At 49.3% G+C, this 18,432-nt stretch overlaps 1 protein-coding gene across 1 annotated transcript in view; it reads left to right on the top strand.

The window, feature by feature from the left end:
• LOC142246770 (uncharacterized) overlaps positions 1-18,432 on the top strand; it is a 53,076-nt gene that overhangs the window by 1,196 nt on the left and 33,448 nt on the right. Inside the window, exons 2-6 of the mRNA XM_075319821.1 lie at positions 4,354-4,683; positions 5,010-5,309; positions 7,618-7,902; positions 8,498-8,605; positions 14,059-14,376. Coding sequence (XP_075175936.1) covers positions 4,354-4,683; positions 5,010-5,309; positions 7,618-7,902; positions 8,498-8,605; positions 14,059-14,376 — 1,341 coding nt within the window. The remainder of the gene's footprint in view (positions 1-4,353; positions 4,684-5,009; positions 5,310-7,617; positions 7,903-8,497; positions 8,606-14,058; positions 14,377-18,432) is intronic.

Here is an 18,432-nt window from a genome sequence, read left to right as displayed (position 1 = left end):
ATGCTCGGCCCGAGCCTCGAGCTCCCGAGCATTTTAGTACTCGCTCATCACTACTAATGATTAGTGTTGAGCGAGTATGCTTGTCAGTACTCGGTACTCGTACGAATATCACTGTATTCGGGCTACTCGGCGGGGACCGAGTAATTTCGCGATACTCGTGCTGTACTCGTGGTCCTGCATGTTGGCGCTCTTTTTAGAGCCAGCCCTTATGCAGTGATTGGCCGGCCCTCACAGCATGACCGTGCCTTTAGCCCGACACTTCCCCGCTCGGCTACGGCCCCTCCCGCACTCCACTCCACGTGTATATATATATGCACACTTACACACAAACGCACGTTTTTTTGTTTTATTTACAGTTTTATGGTTTCTACATGCTGCCGGGGTCATTTCAGAATAATACTCGGGTCTCCCATAGGATTACATTAGGCTCGGTGCTCGGGCCGAGTACACGAGTATCTTGGGATGCTCGTCCCGATCCTCGAGCTCCCGAGCATTTTAGTACTCGCTCATCACTACTAATGATGTCAGGGAAGAGAAGGATCTAACCTGCTAAAAATGAGTGACTGGCAGCAGATCTCTTATAGATAACACAGAGGTGCTCAGCTTAGATTAATGCTTCTGCATGATGAGGAGTCGGGAGGGATCAGCTGAATACTTGTTTGGCTGACATCTATCTAATGTGTATGGGAGACTTTAATAAGTTAAAGAAATAAACATGATTTTATCATTGTCTACTTAAATTTACAAAACAAGGACTACATTAAAGTACAAACAACACGTGGTGTATTGCATAGCACAATGACAATACTGAGCCCTCAGAACTTCTAGATGACATTAATTATATCTAGTAACAGTTGCACACTGTGATGCTAAGATATGTGGAACAGTTAATATGGGATTATAGACATGCATTACTGCTATGAAAAAACATGAAAATTAAGATACTTTTGCCTGCTTTACACGCTTCAATAAATCTTTCAATCCGTTGTCGGGGTCAAGTTGTGAGTGACGCACATCCGGCATCATTCGTGACGTATTTGCGTGTGACACCTACGTGCAATCAAGATTGAACGCAAATACGGTGATCGCATACACGTCATTTATTCCTCATACATTGGACGTTTTGTTGCACGAACCTAGTCAATTGAAACGTGTGACATCCCTCATACGATTGTGATGTCTGAGGCTCTGTGCGCAGGTGTGCGCTCTGCACCGCAGCTTAAAAAAGGTCTGCTTCAGAGCGCAGCTGAAAAGCTGCGTTCTGAAGCGCCTCACAATGTCTGTCATTCACTAATCCCTGTCAGTCGGTCACTATCTCTGTCCCTCTCTCTCTGTCCATGTCAGTCTATCCCTCTTACCCCCTCTCTCATACTCACCGATCTCCGGCGCGGCGCTGCACGGCGTTCACACTGCTCCGGCGGCTTTTACTATTTTGAAAAAGCCGGCCGCCCATTAAACAATCTCGTATTCCCTGCTTTCCCCGCCCACCGGCGCCTATGATTAATTACAGTGAGACACACCCCCACGCTGAGTGACAGGTGTCTTGCTGCACCCAATCACAGCCGCCGGTGGGCGTGTCTATACTGTGCAGTGAAATAAATAATTAAATAATTAAAAAAAACGGTGTGCGGTCCCCCCAATTTTAAAACCAGCCAGATAAAGCCATACGGCTGAAGGCTGGTATTCTCAGGATGGGGAGCTCCACGTTATGGGGAGCCCCCCACCCTAACAATATCAGTCAGCAGCCGCCCGGAATTGCCGCATACATTAGATACGACAGATCTGGGACTGTACCCGGCTCTTCCCGATTTGCCCTGGTGCGTTGGCAAATCAGGGTAATAAGGAGTTATTGGCAGCCCATAGCTGCCAATAAGTCCAAGATTAATCATGTCAGGCGTCTCCCCTAGAAACCTTCCATGATTAATCTGTAAGTGACAGTAAATAAACACACACACCCGAAAAATCCTTTATTAGAAGTAAAAAACACAAACATATATCCTTGTTCACCACTTTAATCAGCCCGAAAAAGCCCTCCATATCCGGCGTAATTCAGGATGATCCAGCGTCGCTTCCAGCTCTGCTGCATGGAGGTGACCGGAGCTGCAGAATACACAGCCGCTCCTGTCACCTCCACGCAGCAACTGAAGACAGCCGCGCGATCAGCTGAGCTGTCACTGAGGTTACCCGCTGTCACTGGATACAGCGGTGGCCGCGGGTAACCTTAGTGACAGCTCAGCTGATCGCGCGGCTGTCTTCAGTTGCTGCGTGGAGGTGACAGGAGCGGCGGTGTATTCTGCAGCTCCGGTCACCTCCATGCAGCAGAGCTGGAAGAGACGCTGGATCATCCTGGATTACGCCGGACATGGAGGGCTTTTTCGGGCTTATGAAAGTGGTGAACGAGGATATATGTTTGTGTTTATTATTTCTAATAAAGGATTTTTTCGGGTGTGTGTGTTTATTTACTGTCACTTACAGATTAATCATGGAAGGTATCTCGGGGAGACGCCTGACATGATTAATCTAGGACTTATTGGCAGCTATGGGCTGCCAATAACTCCTTATTACCCCGATTTGCCAACGCACCAGGGCAAATCGGGAAGAGCCGGGTACAGTCCCAGAACTGTCGCATCTAATGTATGCGGCAATTCTGGGCGGCTGCTGACTGATATTGTTAGGCTGGGGGGCTCCCCATAATGTGGAGCTCCCCATCCTGAGAATACCAGCCTTCAGCCGTATGGCTTTATCTGGCTGGTTTTAAAATTGGGGGGGGACCGCACGCCATTTTTTTAAATTATTTAATTATTTATTTCACTGCACAGTATAGACACGCCCACCGGCGGCTGTGATTGGGTGCAGCGAGACACCTGTCACTCAGCGTGGGGGCGTGTCTCACTGCAACCAATCATAGGCGCCGTTGGGCGGGGAAAGCAGGGAATACGAGATTGTTTAATGAGCAGCCGGCTTTTTCAAAATAGTAAAAGCCGCCGGAGCAGTGTGAATGCCGTGCAGCGCCGCGCCGGGGATCGGTGAGTATATGAGAGAGGGCTGCTCAATTCAGTTACTCAGGAGTTTAGCGGTCACCGGTGAGTCCTTCACGGGTGACCGCTAACCAGGACGCGGCACAGACAGAGCCGCAGCATGACAATAAAGTGGGGTGAAGTTAATCCGAGTTCATTCTGATCGTGCGGCTGTGTCTGTGTCTGCTGTCATCTGCCATTCAGCTCTGCTACATGGCTGTCTGTGTCTGCTGTCAGCGGCCATGTAGCAGAGCTGAATGGCAGATGACATAGTAAAAACGCATCCCTACACATTACACACGCTTGGCAAGTCAATAAATAATAAAAAAAGGCTGCCCAATGCATACGTCACAGAACACATGAACTAAAGGATCGCACATAAAATTGATCAATTTAACATAGACTACTAACGCACGTGTGACAGCAAATGAACGACCTACGTGTGATCTCATTAAATCGCATATGCGACCTGGGCGTGTCACATCGCATACGAGATTGCACACCTAATTGTAAGGTGTAAAGCTGGCTTTAGCACACAAAATTGGCCAGATTTTATGTGAGCCCAACAGCCAGCAGCAAGGTAACCCCATATTTGTTGGGTCCCTATCAAACTAATGCCTCTGTCTGGGTTGAAAAAAACCCCTACAATTTATGAGAACCTGCAAATGGAGAATTAAAATTGCAGCAGTAGAGCAGGAGCTCAATCAGAATGCAAAGCCCTGTAATCTAAGGAAAAGACTGATGGCAACCCAACAAAAATGAGGTCACCTTGCCGCTGGCTGTTGGGCTCACATAAAATCTGGCCAATTTTGTGTGCTAAGTATCTCGATTTTACATGTTTTTTCATAGCAGTAATACATGTCTGCATTCCCATATTCATTGTTCCACATATCTTAGCACTCCAGAGTGCAACTGTCTCCTTTTTGTTACTGTGTTTCATATTCAGTTTGTAGCTGTTCACATGAGAAAGATAGGATGTGCCATCAGTCTTTTATTACATTAATTATATCTATACTGATAATTCTGACAATATTAATGACATTTTAGACTAGAGGGTTTGGACGACAGTCTAATATGCATGGGGTGCCGGGCAACTTTCTGGTTAGGGAAGATGTCTATTGCACATGTCTGATTTTGATTACCAGAGATAAAGCAATGGTCAATGTGTCAGTCAACAGCTTTCTCACAAACACAGGAGCGCTTGGCCAAAGGAGTGCTCCTGTCTATGGCAAAGTCAGCTGAGATGGATGTCGGCATAATGATCTGCCAATGCATTGTTTGACCTACAGAAATCCACTGTATATATCCAGCTTATGTCCTCTCTCCTTCTCTACAGTTGCGTCTTTGAAGCTGTTTGTCCCGCAGACTCATAAAGCCTGGTTGGGGAAAAATGTGCAGATACCGTGCTCATTCGCTGTGGATAAACCTCCGGTTGACCGATCACTGCTCAAGATAATTTGGTATTTTCAAGGAAAACAAGTTCTAAGCATTGATGACAAATCAGAAGAGACAATAGATCCTAGATTGTCCTATGTAGACAAAGCCTCGGATGGGGGAGCTAATCTGTATATTTCTAACACCTCGCTCTCCGATGGTGGACTGTACAAGTGCTCTGTAATATACAGCAACCAAAGAAAAGAGGCGGAAGTCAGGCTGGACATTCAAGGTAAGGATTCATAGATTTTTGCAAATATCTAAGCAATACATTATCCTCAGAGACTGAGATGATCTTGTGGTTGCAGCTGTTGGAGCTTGTAAAGATCAGATGTAAGGAGATGTATTACGTGACTGAGACCCTGGTGGCTTCTGTTCTCTTTATGACATCAATATGCTGCAGCCATGCAAAGGGGCAGGAAATATCTGCAGTGGAAACACGTTTATGGGACGGATTTGACTGCGGAATTGCACATCGAGGATCTATTATATTTTTCAATTCTAAAGTGTTTTGATCATGAATCAATATTTTTAAATAATACATTTCCTTTGTTTCAGCTACTCCGCAGGTGACAATCACTAGTAGAACAGTTGTAGTGAATGAAGAGAGCATCCTGCGTTGCTCCATTACTGGATTCTACCCTATAGACATTGATATTAAATGGTTCAGAGGCTCAGAGAGGCTGAGTAATGTTACTGAGGACCCACCCCTGAGGAACCAAGATGGACTGTACAGTGTGAACAGCACCGTGACCATTACACCCACTGAGGAGGACAGAAAGCGAAACTTCTCATGTAGAGTCCAACATGAATCTCTACAGCAACCTCTCCAGAAAATATTTCAACTTTTTTATGGAGGTAACTTAATATTAGAAAACTGCTCTGGAATTGAGACCGATAGTGACGTTGACAATTTTCGTTGTTGTACAGTAAAATGATGGCATTTATATATGAAAAAAATACCTAAAAAGAAATTAGTTGATAAAATTATTGTCAAAATACTGAAATACTAAAAAAGAAAACAAATGAATGTATTGTGCCGCTAATCAGCTCTACAGACACACAATTTTTCCTAAGACTGTACATTAGCGTTGTCTGCTACATGTGAAAGAATTGATAGAATAATAATTGATATACTGTACACCAAAAACACACAAGTTATGAACATAAAAAGTATTAGTCATCATTCCTCTCCCGGCTTCCTGTTAGCTGCCTGAATCAGCGTTTATGCTAAAGTATTTTCAAGTATTATTAACTAATATACTTCCACTCCAGACACACTAACAAAAGGTCATTCTCTATTTATGCAAGATATTCCCATTATCTATCTTTCTATCTACTGCGTTTCCCTGAAAATAAGCCCAACCCCGAAAATAAGCCCTATCAGGAAATTTTGGCCGTTTCAGAGTAAAGCCTAAATAAAAGCCCTATCCTAAAAATATGCCCTAGTTGCTGTTCAATAATAAAGTGTCCGGGCAACTAATACTGCAGCACTCTTCATTAAAGCTAGCAGACACATGCAAAAGACAGAAGACAAAAGACCTGGACGCTGTGGAACGCGAGGACCTGCGGAGGAACATATCGAGGACCTGCAGTGGAACACATACACACAGTGATACCATATTGCTCCGGGGACATGAGATACAGTGAAGTGCAAGGACCTGCGGTGGAACGCATCAAGGGCCTGCAGTGGAATGCGTCAATGGGTTCCACCGCAGGTCCTCGATGTACCCGCTGTAGATCTCAGGAGGACCTGGGAGCGATGCAGATGTCTGGGGTCTGGTATATATGATTCTCCTGGGGAATCTGCCTTTTTGGTGGAGTAAACATATCCCCAACGCAAGTTCCCCAAAAAATAAGCCCTACCCCAAATATAGCACATTTTTCGGGGCAAAGTAATATAAGAGAGTGCCTTATTTTTGGGGAAACAAGGTCTCTATCAATTATCTGTCTCTTGGATCATCTCTTAAATTCTTCAGCTGGAATCAGCAGGGAGAGAGTAAGGGTACCTTCACACTTAGCGATGCAGCAGCGATCCGACCAGCGATCTGACCTGGTCAGGATCGCTGCTGCATCGCTACATGGTCGCTGGTGAGCTGTCAAACAGGCAGAACTCACCAGCGACCACTGAACAGCCCCCAGCCAGCAGCGACGTGCAAGCGACGCTGCGCTTGCACGGAGCCGCCGACTGGAAGCTCCGGAGACTGGTAACTAAGGTAAACATCGGGTATGGTTACCCGATGTTTACATTAGTTACCAGCGCACACCGCTTAGCTGTGTGTGCAGGGAGCAGGGAGCCGCGCACACTGAGCGCTGGCTCCTTGCTCTCCTAGCTACAGTACACATCGGGTTAATTAACCCGATGTGTAATGCAGCTACATGTGCAGAGAGCAAGGAGCCGCGCACACTGCTTAGCGCTGGCTCCTTGCTCTCCTAGCTGCTGTACACATCAGGTTAATTAACCTGATGTGTACAGCAGCTACATGTGCAGAGAGCCGGAGCCGGCAGCACAGGCAGCGTGAGAGCTGCGGAGGCTGGTAACTAAGGTAAATATCGGGTAACCACCTTGGTTACCCGATGTTTATCTTGGATACAGCTTACCTCAGCTGTCAGACGCCGGCTCCTGCTCCCTGCTCGCTTCATTTGTCGCTCTCTCGCTGTCACACACAGCGATCTGTGCGTCACAGTGGGAGAGCGCCTTTGAAGAAAACGAACCAGGGCTGTGTGTAACGAGCAGCGATCTCGCAGCAGGGGCCAGATCGCTGCTCAGTGTCACACACAGCGAGATCGCTAATGAGGTCACTGCTGCGTCACAAAAAGCGTGACTCAGCAGCGATCTCGGCAGCGAGCTCGCTGTGTGTGAAGCACCCCTAAAGGGCTGTGGTAACTCAAGACTTAATATTAAGATAATAGACAATGTAGCCAATAGATTAATGAAAGAAGCAAACCCCATAGAGAAGCAATAACATACAAATAGCAAAAGCAGTTTCAGTGGATGTTGGAATGAAATCTGCAAAATGAAAACTATCTTTACATATTATACATGCACACCAGTCTATAATAAATCTATTGTGTAGTGGCACAATATAACCCGAAACCATACATCTTCTAAAATATTTTGCTGATAATGCCCTAATATAACTTTACTCTTTCACTTTATTTGCAGCCGTCCCAATAATTCACATTCTTCCTCACACATTTATAAAGAATGTACAACAGCCATTAGTCTGCCTCGTATCAGGATTTTACCCAGAATCTATTGTGGTGAATTGGATTTTGGATGGGACGCCCATGGAGAAAACACAAATAAAGAAAATTAACGGCTCAGCCACGGAAGCCGTCCTTCATCTCACCCCAACGGAGGAGATCTGGGGCAAGGAGGTCTCCTGTGTGGTGGAACATGAAACCCTGCTCTGGCCGCAGGTGGAGAGCCTGACCGTACTTGGGAAAGGTGAGTGAAAATCGGATAATTTTGTATTCTGTATAATACACTGACCACATGATGCAGAAAGCTGAGTGAATGGGTCAGATTACTCTCCCGAGTTACTACTATCAGGGAAGGAGATGCAGAGTTTATGACACTACAAGGCAAAATGTATAGATCTAAAAATCATCTTACCTAAAGAAACTGCAATGATGGGAAATGACACTGACCGGGCTCCAGACGGCGACCAAAATAATTGCCAAGGTGCCTAAGAATTTACAAATAGCAGAGTATACCGCGATGCACTGCACATGCCCAGGATATGGGGAAAGGGCAGGGGGAGGCGTGCAGGACATTTATATAAACCAGTCCCCTAATGCCTCCTTTTCTACTTTGTACCTTCCTTACATAGGTCTGCTAGGAAACAAAAAAAATGTGGCATTAGGAGATGGGGAGAGACACTGGGTGCTTCACACAGTCATTTTTAAATGATAAAATGGATTATGTCAGTAATAATTAATTATATAATATTATTATTGAAAGTATTACACAAGTATTAAAATTTGGCCACTAAAGATTTAATTTGGCTCCTTCATCTTTTCTTATTTGGTTCTCGTTTCAGATCTGACGCGTAATCATAGACAACTTGTTGCAATCGTTGCCTCATTACTAAGTGTGCTATTAGGAGCCGGGATCATTTTATTTTATATGTACAGATACAGACAGAAGCGTAAGTAATTAACCTTACTTCTAATATAGGAGGATTTAGAATCTAGATGCTGCCAGTTATTATAAGCCATAAGTCAGAAAAAACAGGAGGGGATCAGAAAACAGCCTTCAGAACCAAGAAGGGGATCAGAATACAGCCTGCAGAACCAGGGAGGGGGATCCAAAAACAGCATGCAGAACCATGGAGGGTATCAGAAAACAGCCTGCAGAGCCAGGGAGGGGATTAGAAAACAGCCTGCAGAATCATGAAGGGGATCAGAAAACAGTCTGCAGAACCATGAAGGGGATCAGAACACAGTCTGCAGAACCAGGAGGAGATCAGACAACAGCCTGCAGAACCATGGAGGAGATCACAAAAAAGCCTGCAGAGCCATGAAGGGGATCAGAAAACAGTCTGCAGAATCATGAAGGGGATCAGAACACAGTCTGCAGAACCATGGAGGAGATCACAAAAAAGCCTGCAGAACCATGAAAGGGATCAGAAAACAGCCTGCAGAATCAGGGAGGAGATTAGAAAACAGCATGCAGAACTGGGGAGGGCATCAGAAAACAGCTTGTAGAACTGGGGAGGGGATCAGAAAACAGCCTGCAGAACCAGGGAGGGGATCAGAAAACAGACTTCATAGCGAAATTGTTCCTTCTGTTTACTTGATTAATGGGTTAAAAGAGAACCTGTCAGCAGGTGTTTGCTATGCATGATGTAGCGGTAGAGACCCTGATTCCAGCAATTTGTCTTTTACTGGGCTGATTGCTGTCATTTTGATAAAATCAGTACTCTCTAACATAAATGTGTCGCCCTGGGCAAGCCAGGGGACACAGGTCACACACCACCACACCCCACATCCCAGGTAGGCACATCCAAGCTAAACTACAAATCCTTGTTGCCGTCCTCCAGGAGTCTGATGATGCACACCAGGGGGTGGGCCAGGCGGTTGGCTCCGCCCACCGAGGAGCTCACAACTCTGGAGGCGGGAAAACCAGGCAGATAGCCCCGGGCAGGGGAAGAGTGAAGTCCAGTGTAGGGCTAGAGTAAACAACAGAAAAGTGGAAAAGGAGGAAAGCAAGAGGTGGTGACAGAGCAGAGAGTGTGCAAGCCTGAGAGCCCAGCTGTGTGTAGGGCCAGAACAGCAAGGTCAGCGACGGCGGTGACTGTCCGGAGTGGGACAGTTCGGAAGTTCCTGGAAGGACCCCGTTGGCTGTGTGCCCGGCGGTCTGGAGCAGTGTTCCGAAGGACAGTCAGCACCAGGGCAGGGGCCTCTCGGACCCCGGCAAGGCTAGGAGTCGCCAAATTTGCCAAATCCGTCAGTGAAGGGGACGTAGATTCCCCCAACAACCAAGTCCCGATTGAAGGCAACAGCCCAACCCGTACAACAGAGGCACCGCCACCGCCAGGGCACCAGTCTCTGAGGGCCAGCGCCTGCGGGCAAAGTGTAGTGCTCCTCCGGCCCAGCTTGAAGCTGGGGAGCGGGTTACCGGTGGGGACCCATCGCAACCAACCGTACATACAGGTGCAAGGAAGAGGGACATCACCGTCACCTACCGGGAAAGCAAAGCAGCCGTCTGTGGGACCGTCCTACCAGCCGTTGGTTTACCGTACAAACTGTGTCCGTGTCTCAGGCTGAGTGAGTACCACCGTGCCGCAAGGCACAGCGCTGCCCCCGCGTCCCTGCGCCCACCAGGCCCTGCACCTCCCAAGCCATCACCGGGCCCCGGGATCACCAACCCCTACCCACGGAGAGGCAACACAACACCTAGCTGCTCCACATCACCATCCCCGGGATCCCCGTATTAAGCAGCGGTGGTGCTACCAATCACCACAACCGTGGGTGGCGTCACGGACATTATCCCAACACCCCAAATCCCCCCTTTCACTCACGGGCGAGGAGCGCCGCTCGAGTAACCCCCGGGATCCGGCCCACGGCTCGAGCCACCACTGAGCAGCAGCCGGACCCGAGCAGAAGGGGTGAGCGCGGTGTGCTGACACCCTCCTCCCCGCCCGCGACAACTTGGCGTCACGAACAGGATCTTACCGCTCTGCCGTCAGGTAGAGGTGCGCCTTGTTACCGCCGGAGGTATCCGGCAGGAAAATTTCAGAAGCCGCCATCTTTGGCGCGAAAAGTTCCCGCTCGAGCGTCTTCTCGAGCAGTAGAGGCGCGAAGGCCCAAACCCCGCCCCGGGAGAGGAGGGGCCGGAAAGAGCTAAGGGGGACGCGATGGCGGCTGGACGCATGTAGCTGCAGCTATAGAAGCAGGGACGCCAGGACTCTGCAGCGATATTGGGTTCCTGGAAAAACCTCGTTACCAAGATGCAGGATTCAGCTCGCAACGAGGAAGCCCCCGCGCCCGGCACGGCGACGTGGTTGAGGGACCGGACCGTCCCGCTGAGTAACCGTCTGCAGGCCCATATGCAACTCCTCCTGGAGGAGTGGGAGACCGACATGGCGGACGGGGTGGCTGCTATGTGGAGACGCGAGGCGGAAGAGGATTTGGAGGAGCGGGTAAGCGACCCACGCCCCTGTATTCCTGAAGGATCGGCCGCTGCGGCTGAGGGGCCCGGCCGGCTCCCGCTCACCCTGCCTCTCTCCCCGCTACCCGCGATAGTGGCTGCCGCCCCGCCATTAGGCCCACTACCTGCCCAACCGGTAGCGATACCCTGCCCAGCCGCTCCGGCAGACCAGCCGGCTGCAGACGTCCAGGACGGCCCTGAAATGCACCAAGGGGAACCGCTAGAACCACGGCCCCTTAACAGCGTGGTGCCTGAAGTCCCAGTAGAGACTGTGCCAGACCCTGAGCCCGGAACCGTGGCCTGGATGAAGGCCCGGGTGATTCAGTTTCACCGGCGTCAGCAGGGACAACTCCTCCGGATGATGGAGCAGTGGACCAACGAGGTGGAGATGCTGATTACCACCGTCCCGATGTACGGAGAGGGAACCGATGTAGCAGAATCGACTGGTGACCCACGTCCCTATGTCCTCCCAGGACCGGCCGCTGCGGCTGAGGGGCCCGGCCTAGTCTCGGCCTATGCATCACCCTTGCCGTTACTTATGGGGCGCCTAAACATAAGCTCGCCTACTTTGCTGCTCCATGCTACCGTAGAAGAGGATGAAGTGTTGGATGCTGGAGACCAGGAGGCTGCGGCAGCTGGCGGCAACCCGCCTGACGCAGAAACAAGAAATGACGACTCCTGCCCCAGCTCCGGGCCCGTTGTTGCGGCTGAAGGAGCAATTGAGCGTTCCCGCTATGTGGGGGACCCTGTGGTTTATCATACTCCGCGTACCGGTGGAAATGGGTACCGGGTACCTCTGTCACAGCAGGCATGTCAGTGCATGTTTGAGATGTTGGTGGCAGAGGATGGGTCCGCCTTGGCCGAGCAACTGGAGTAGGGCAATGGATGCCCGTAGCACCGTCCCCGTTGGGACCACCTGCTTGTTTGTGTTGAAAAGTTTGACGAATGATAAGAAAATGATTACCGAACAGTAACCAGATTGGCTTTGTGATTTGCAACCGGCTGGAGCCGGCACCGTTGTCCCCGTGGGGACCGTTTAAAAAGTTTTGCATGGGAACTATCCATGGACAAGCCCGTGAACTTGCAGGGCAACCACAAACGTTAGTGGCTTGTAAATATGTTGGTTACCGTTACCGTTTTCCGCAGGCCGCCTCCGGAGAGGCAGGTTGGAGGGAGGGCCCTGAGCAGAGCAGGCTGGGGCACAGCCACCAAAGGAACCGGTGGCTACCCTCTGGAGGGCAAGGACAGATCCCGCTCGGGTACCGTGTGCTGGACTGTGGGTCAAGGGGTGCTGCCTGGGCTTTAGGGGCAGCATCAGGGCCAGGTTACTTGGGTGGGAGAGAGCGGAAACCGTAACCGTAAACCGTTGAAACGTTAAAGTGAAATGTGCCTCCCGTCTTGGGAAGATTTATTAAAAATGTTGTTAATGTTATGTTTAACCCTGTTATCCCCTTTTTACAGAAAATAAAACCGGTGTAGGACGGCAGCCCGCGGACGGTCTGCATTTTGCTAAGGGGGAATGTGTCGCCCTGGGCAAGCCAGGGGACACAGGTCACACACCACCACACCCCACATCCCAGGTAGGCACATCCAAGCTAAACTACAAATCCTTGTTGCCGTCCTCCAGGAGTCTGATGATGCACACCAGGGGGTGGGCCAGGCGGTTGGCTCCGCCCACCGAGGAGCTCACAACTCTGGAGGCGGGAAAACCAGGCAGATAGCCCCGGGCAGGGGAAGAGTGAAGTCCAGTGTAGGGCTAGAGTAAACAACAGAAAAGTGGAAAAGGAGGAAAGCAAGAGGTGGTGACAGAGCAGAGAGTGTGCAAGCCTGAGAGCCCAGCTGTGTGTAGGGCCAGAACAGCAAGGTCAGCGACGGCGGTGACTGTCCGGAGTGGGACAGTTCGGAAGTTCCTGGAAGGACCCCGTTGGCTGTGTGCCCGGTGGTCTGGAGCAGTGTTCCGAAAGACAGTCAGCACCAGGGCAGGGGCCTCTCGGACCCCGGCAAGGCTAGGAGTCGCCAAAGTTGCCGAATCCGTCAGTGAAGGGGAAATAGATTCCCCCAACAACCAAGTCCCGATTGAAGGCAACAGCCCAACCCATACAACAGAGGCACCGCCACCGCCAGGGCACCAGTCTCTGAGGGCCAGCGCCTGCGGGCAAAGTGTAGTGCTCCTCCGGCCCAGCTTGAAGCCGGGGAGCGGGTTACCGGTGGGGACCCATCGCAACCAACCGTACATACAGGTGCAAGGAAGAGGGACATCACCGTCACCTACCGGGAAAGCAAAGCAGCCGTCTGTAGGACCGTCCTACCAGCCGTGTGGTTTACCGTACAAACTGTGTCCGTGTCTCAGGCTGAGTGAGTACCACAGTGCCACAAGGCACAGCGCTGCCCCCGCGTCCCTGCGCCCACCAGGCCCTGCACCTCACAAGCCATCACCGGGCCCCGGGATCACCAACCCCTACCCACGGAGGGGCAACACAACACCTGGCTGCTCCCCTTCACCATCCCCGGGATCCCCGCATCGAGCAGCGGTGGTGCTACAAATCACCACAACTGTGGGTGGCGTCACGGACATTATCCCAACACCCCAAACCCCCCTTTCACTCACGGGCGAGGAGCGCCGCTCAAGAAACCCCCGGGATCCGGCCCACGGCTCGAGCCACCACTGAGCAGCAGCCGGACCCGAGCAGAAGGGGTGAGTGCGGTGTGCTGACACCCTCCTCCCCGCCCGCGACATAAACATTTCATAATTACCAATTTTCTGACAATTACTAAAATTAACTTCATCTGTTTTGTTTTGCTTTTCTTTTCTCCTGCTAAGATAAGCTGGCAAAACAGATTATCAGGACCTGCCACCACGTGTTAATGTAGTAGTGGAGCAAAAACCCCATCCCAGCTGTGGTTCCTCCTCACTGCTGCCATAACCAAGACTTTTTCTTGTTGTTTCAGGTCATCCAAAGCTGAGGAACATCACCCCCTCCGCAGACGGCAGCTTCAGTCTGAATGTGGATCATTTCTATCCTGAGGAAATATCAGTATCTTGGGAAATCTTCCAACCTCCTTCTACAAAACCCCCACGGTCATTGCAATCTACAAACCTCATGCAGGAAAACCAGGACGGCACCTATAATGTGATCAGCACCACAGAAAGCCTCAGAGGCATGGTCAATGCAAGTGAGCCCTATTCCCTGCGTGCTGCGGTAACGCATCAGAAACTAAAGCATCCGTCCCACCGAGAATGGACAAATCAGGACAAGGACAACAAAGGTACGTGCTTTATACCATCCAGATAGAAACTAATTACACTGCAGCGACTCGCCACCTTTTCACTATCATTGCTACTGTATATGAAGATTTCCATAATGAACATAATTTAGTAAACCTGAATAAAGGAACTGTCAGCACAAAATGACAGTTCAAACCAGGCACAGGTGCTCAATGCACAACCGTTAGGCCAAACATTTATATTCACCTTCCAACCTGCTTGGTTTCCTTCTTTCTCCACATTCCTCCTTTTCTTTGGTTGACAGCTCTGGCTTTATAGAGCCAAAGAAGGACCTAGATAGATGGGAAAATAAATAGATGGGAAGGTGCACTTAAATGTTTGGCCCCGCCCTAATGCACCGAGTGCCTGTGCTTGGTTTGAACAGTCATTTTGTGCTGACCGATGCCCTTTAACTGATTTTTCTGAAATGTAGTCTTATATCTCAGGTTTCCAGGCTAACATTCTATGCTGTCTGATAGATGCAGTTGTGCTTTCTCTTTAGATCTTATATTATAAACCGGTCTTGATTTTAACTCAATAGATCCTAAAACTGCCGCATCCATAGGATGGTAATGGACACCACAAACCCCATTTGTAGCACTTTCACCTTTCAAAATAAAACCTCAACAACAATCATGAACAACCATGTGCAATCTTTTTTTAACATTGCAATTTTTTTAAAAGCATAGGAGAAAATCACTAATGAAACACTGAAGGTAAAAACTGACATATGGATCAAATACTGATCAAAATCTGCTATAACGAACAAATTATGATTCATCATTTTTTTTTCACATACATGAAAAATAATAGATACATCTAATAAATTTCATATGTGAAACATATACAGTTGTGCTCACAAGTTTACATAACTCAGTAGATTTTTTGCTGTCTTGACCTTTTTTCAGAAAATATGAATGATAACACAAAATCTTTTTCCACTCATAGTTAGTGGTTGGGTGAAGCGATTTATTGAAAACTACCGTGTTTTCTCTTTTTAAATCTTAATGACAACCAAAAACATCCAAATGAGCCTGATCAAAAGTTTGGAGGCTTGTCTCTGTGCTGCTTGGAGGCTCGTCTCTGTGCTGGTTGGAGGCTTGTCTATGTGCTGCTTGGAGGCTTGTCTCTGTGCTGGTTGGAGGCTTGTCTATGTGCTGGTTGGAGGCTCGTCTCTGTGCTGGTTGGAGGCTTGTCTATGTGCTGGTTGGAGGCTTGTCTATGTGCTGGTTGGAGGCTTGTCTCTGGGCTGTTTGGGGGCTTGTCTCTGTGCTGTTTGGAGGCTTGTCTCTGTGCTGTTTGGGGGCTTGTCTCTGGGCTGTTTGGAGGCTTGTCTTTGTGCTGTTTGGGGTCTCGTTTCTGTGCTGGTTGGAGGATTGTCGATGTGCTGTTTGGAGGCTTGACTCTGTGCTGCTTGGAGGCTTGTCTCTGTGCTGTTTGGAGGCTCGTCTCTGTGCTCTTTGGAGGCTCGTCTTTGTACTGTTTGAAGGCTTGTCTCTATGCTGCTTGGAGGCTCGTCTCTGTGCTGTTTGGACGCTCGTCTCTGTGCTGTTTGGAGGCTCGTCTCTGAGCTGCTTGGAGGCTTGTCTTTGTGCTGTTTGGAGGCTCGTCTGTGTGCTGCTTGGAGGCTTGTCTCTGTGCTGCTTGGAGGCTTATCTCTGTGCTGTTTGGAGGCTCGTCTCTGTGCTGTTTGGAGGCTTGTCTCTGTGCTGTTTGGAGACTTGTCTCTGTGCTGCTTGGAGGCTTGACTCTGTGCTGTTTGGAGGCTTGTCTCTGTGCTGTTTGGAGGCTTGTCTCTTTGCTGCTTGGAGGCTCGTCTCTGTGCTGTTTGGACGCTCGTCTCTGTGCTGCTTGGAGGCTTGTCTCTTTGCTGCTTGGAGGCTTGTCTCTGTGCTGTTTGGAGGCTTGTCTCTGTGCTGTTTGGAGGCTTGTCTCTGTGCTGTTTGGAGGCTTGTCTCTGTGCTGTTTGGAGGCTTGTCTCTTTGCTGCTTGGAGGCTCGTCTCTGTGCTGTTTGAATGCTCGTCTCTGTGCTGCTTGGAGGCTTGTCTCTTTGCTGCTTGGAGGCTCGTCTTTGTGCTGTTTGGACGCTCGTCTCTGTGCTGTTTGGAGGCTCGTCTCTGTGCTACTTGGAGGCTTGTCTCTGTGCTGTTTGGACGCTCGTCTCTGTGCTGCTTGGAGGCTTGTCTCTTTGCTGCTTGGAGGCTCGTCTCTGTGCTGTTTGGACGCTCGTCTCTGTGCTGTTTGGAGGCTCGTCTCTGTGCTGCTTGGAGGCTCGTCTCTGTGCTGTTTGGAAGCTCGTCTCTGTGCTGCTTGGAGGCTTGTCTCAGTGCTGCTTGGAGGCTTGTCTCTGTGCTGTTTGGAGGCTTGTCTCTGTGCTGCTTGGAGGCTTGTCTCTGTGCTGTTTGGAGGCTTTTCTCTGTGCTGTTTGGAGGTTTTTCTCTGTGCTGTTTGGAGGGTTGTCTCTGTGCTGCTTGGAGGCTTGTCTCTGTGCTGTTTGGACGCTCGTCTCTGTGCTGTTTGGAGGCTCGTCTCTGTGCTGCTTGGAGGCTTGTCTCTGGGCTGTTTGGAGGCTTGTCTCTGGGCTGTTTGGAGGCTTGTCTCTGGGCTGTTTGGAGGCTCGTCTCTGTGCTGCTTGGAGGCTTGTCTCTGTGCTGTTTGGAGGCTTTTCTCTGTGCTGTTTAGAGGCTTGTCTCTGTGCTGTTTGGAGGCTTGTTTCTGTGCTGTTTGGAGGCTTGTCTCTGTGCTGTTTGGGGGCTCGTCTCTGTGCTGTCTGTGCTGTTTGGGGGCTCGTCTCTGTGCTGTTTGGAGGCTTGTCTCTGTGCTGTTTGGCGTATTGTAGATGAGATACTTTGTGGCATTTGCACAGTAATGGCTTTCTTCTGGCGACTCGACCATGCATCCCATTTTTCTTCAAGTGCCTCCTTATTGTGCATCTTGAAACAGCCGTTTCAGTGAGTCCTTTATATCAGCTGATGTTACTTGTCAGTTTTTCTTTGCATCCCGAACTATTTTCCTGCCAGTTGTGGTCAAAATTTTTGTTGGTCTACCTGATTGTGGTTTGGTTTTTACGGAGCCCCTGATTTTCCACTTGTTAATCACAGTTTGAACACTGCTGACTGGCATTATCAATTCCATGGATATCTTTTTGTATCCCTTTCCTGTTTTTTATAGTTCAGCTATCTTTTCCCATAGATCCATTAACAATCCTTTTCCTTTCTCCATGATTCACAATCCTGAAACGTCAGTGGCTGGATGAAAGATGCAAGAATCTGTCTGGACCCCAGAAACTCACTCAGCTTTTATGCACACACAAGCAAACAGGTCACAGGTTAGCCATTCAAACCCATTTGTGTCAATTCCTGTGCATGTTATGAGGCCAAAATCACCAGAGTGTGTGAACTTTTGATCAGGGTCATTTCAATGTTTTTGGTTGTCATTATGATTTAAAAAGAGAAAACACAGTAGTTTGACAATAAATGGCTTCACCCAACCACTAATCATGAATGGAAAAAAAGTTTTTGTGTTATCATTCATATTCTCTGAAAAAAGGCCAAGAGAACAATGTTTCTCTCAAATACCTTGTGTTGGCAATAGTGCCTGTGAGAGGCGCTATTGCAGACCGCTGTTCCCCGCTCTGGTGACGTCCCCGTCTAGTGCCGCACACGTCACATCCGTGCAGCCGGCTGCATTCTTGTGTTTCACCGCTTGTCACAGCCCATCTGCTCCCTGCTCCCCCCTCCCTCACAGCACAGTGCGTCGCGTCTCTTGCTTGCAGTGTTCTGCTGTGAGGGAGGAGGGAGCAGATGGGCTGTGATAGTGGTGAAACACAAGATTGCAGCCGGCTGCACGGATGTGACGTGTGCGGTACTTGACGGGGACGTCACCAGAGCGGGGAACCATTCTTTTAACTGGGAAGGTTAGAGGGCTTGCTTCACAAAGGGTTAAGTTGCAATGTTGTAAAAACTACCAACATAAAAGCCGGGAGGCTGGGGTGCGTTGCGCTCTTGAAAAATGAGGATTGGAACAACCCTTTAATTTATATCACATTGAACTCAAT

The sequence above is a fragment of the Anomaloglossus baeobatrachus genome, chromosome 7 (genome assembly GCF_048569485.1).
Source record: "Anomaloglossus baeobatrachus isolate aAnoBae1 chromosome 7, aAnoBae1.hap1, whole genome shotgun sequence".
Lineage (NCBI taxonomy): Eukaryota > Metazoa > Chordata > Amphibia > Anura > Aromobatidae > Anomaloglossus > Anomaloglossus baeobatrachus.
The sequence above is the reverse complement of the archived record's forward strand: the minus strand, read 5'-3'. Positions and strand labels throughout refer to the sequence as shown.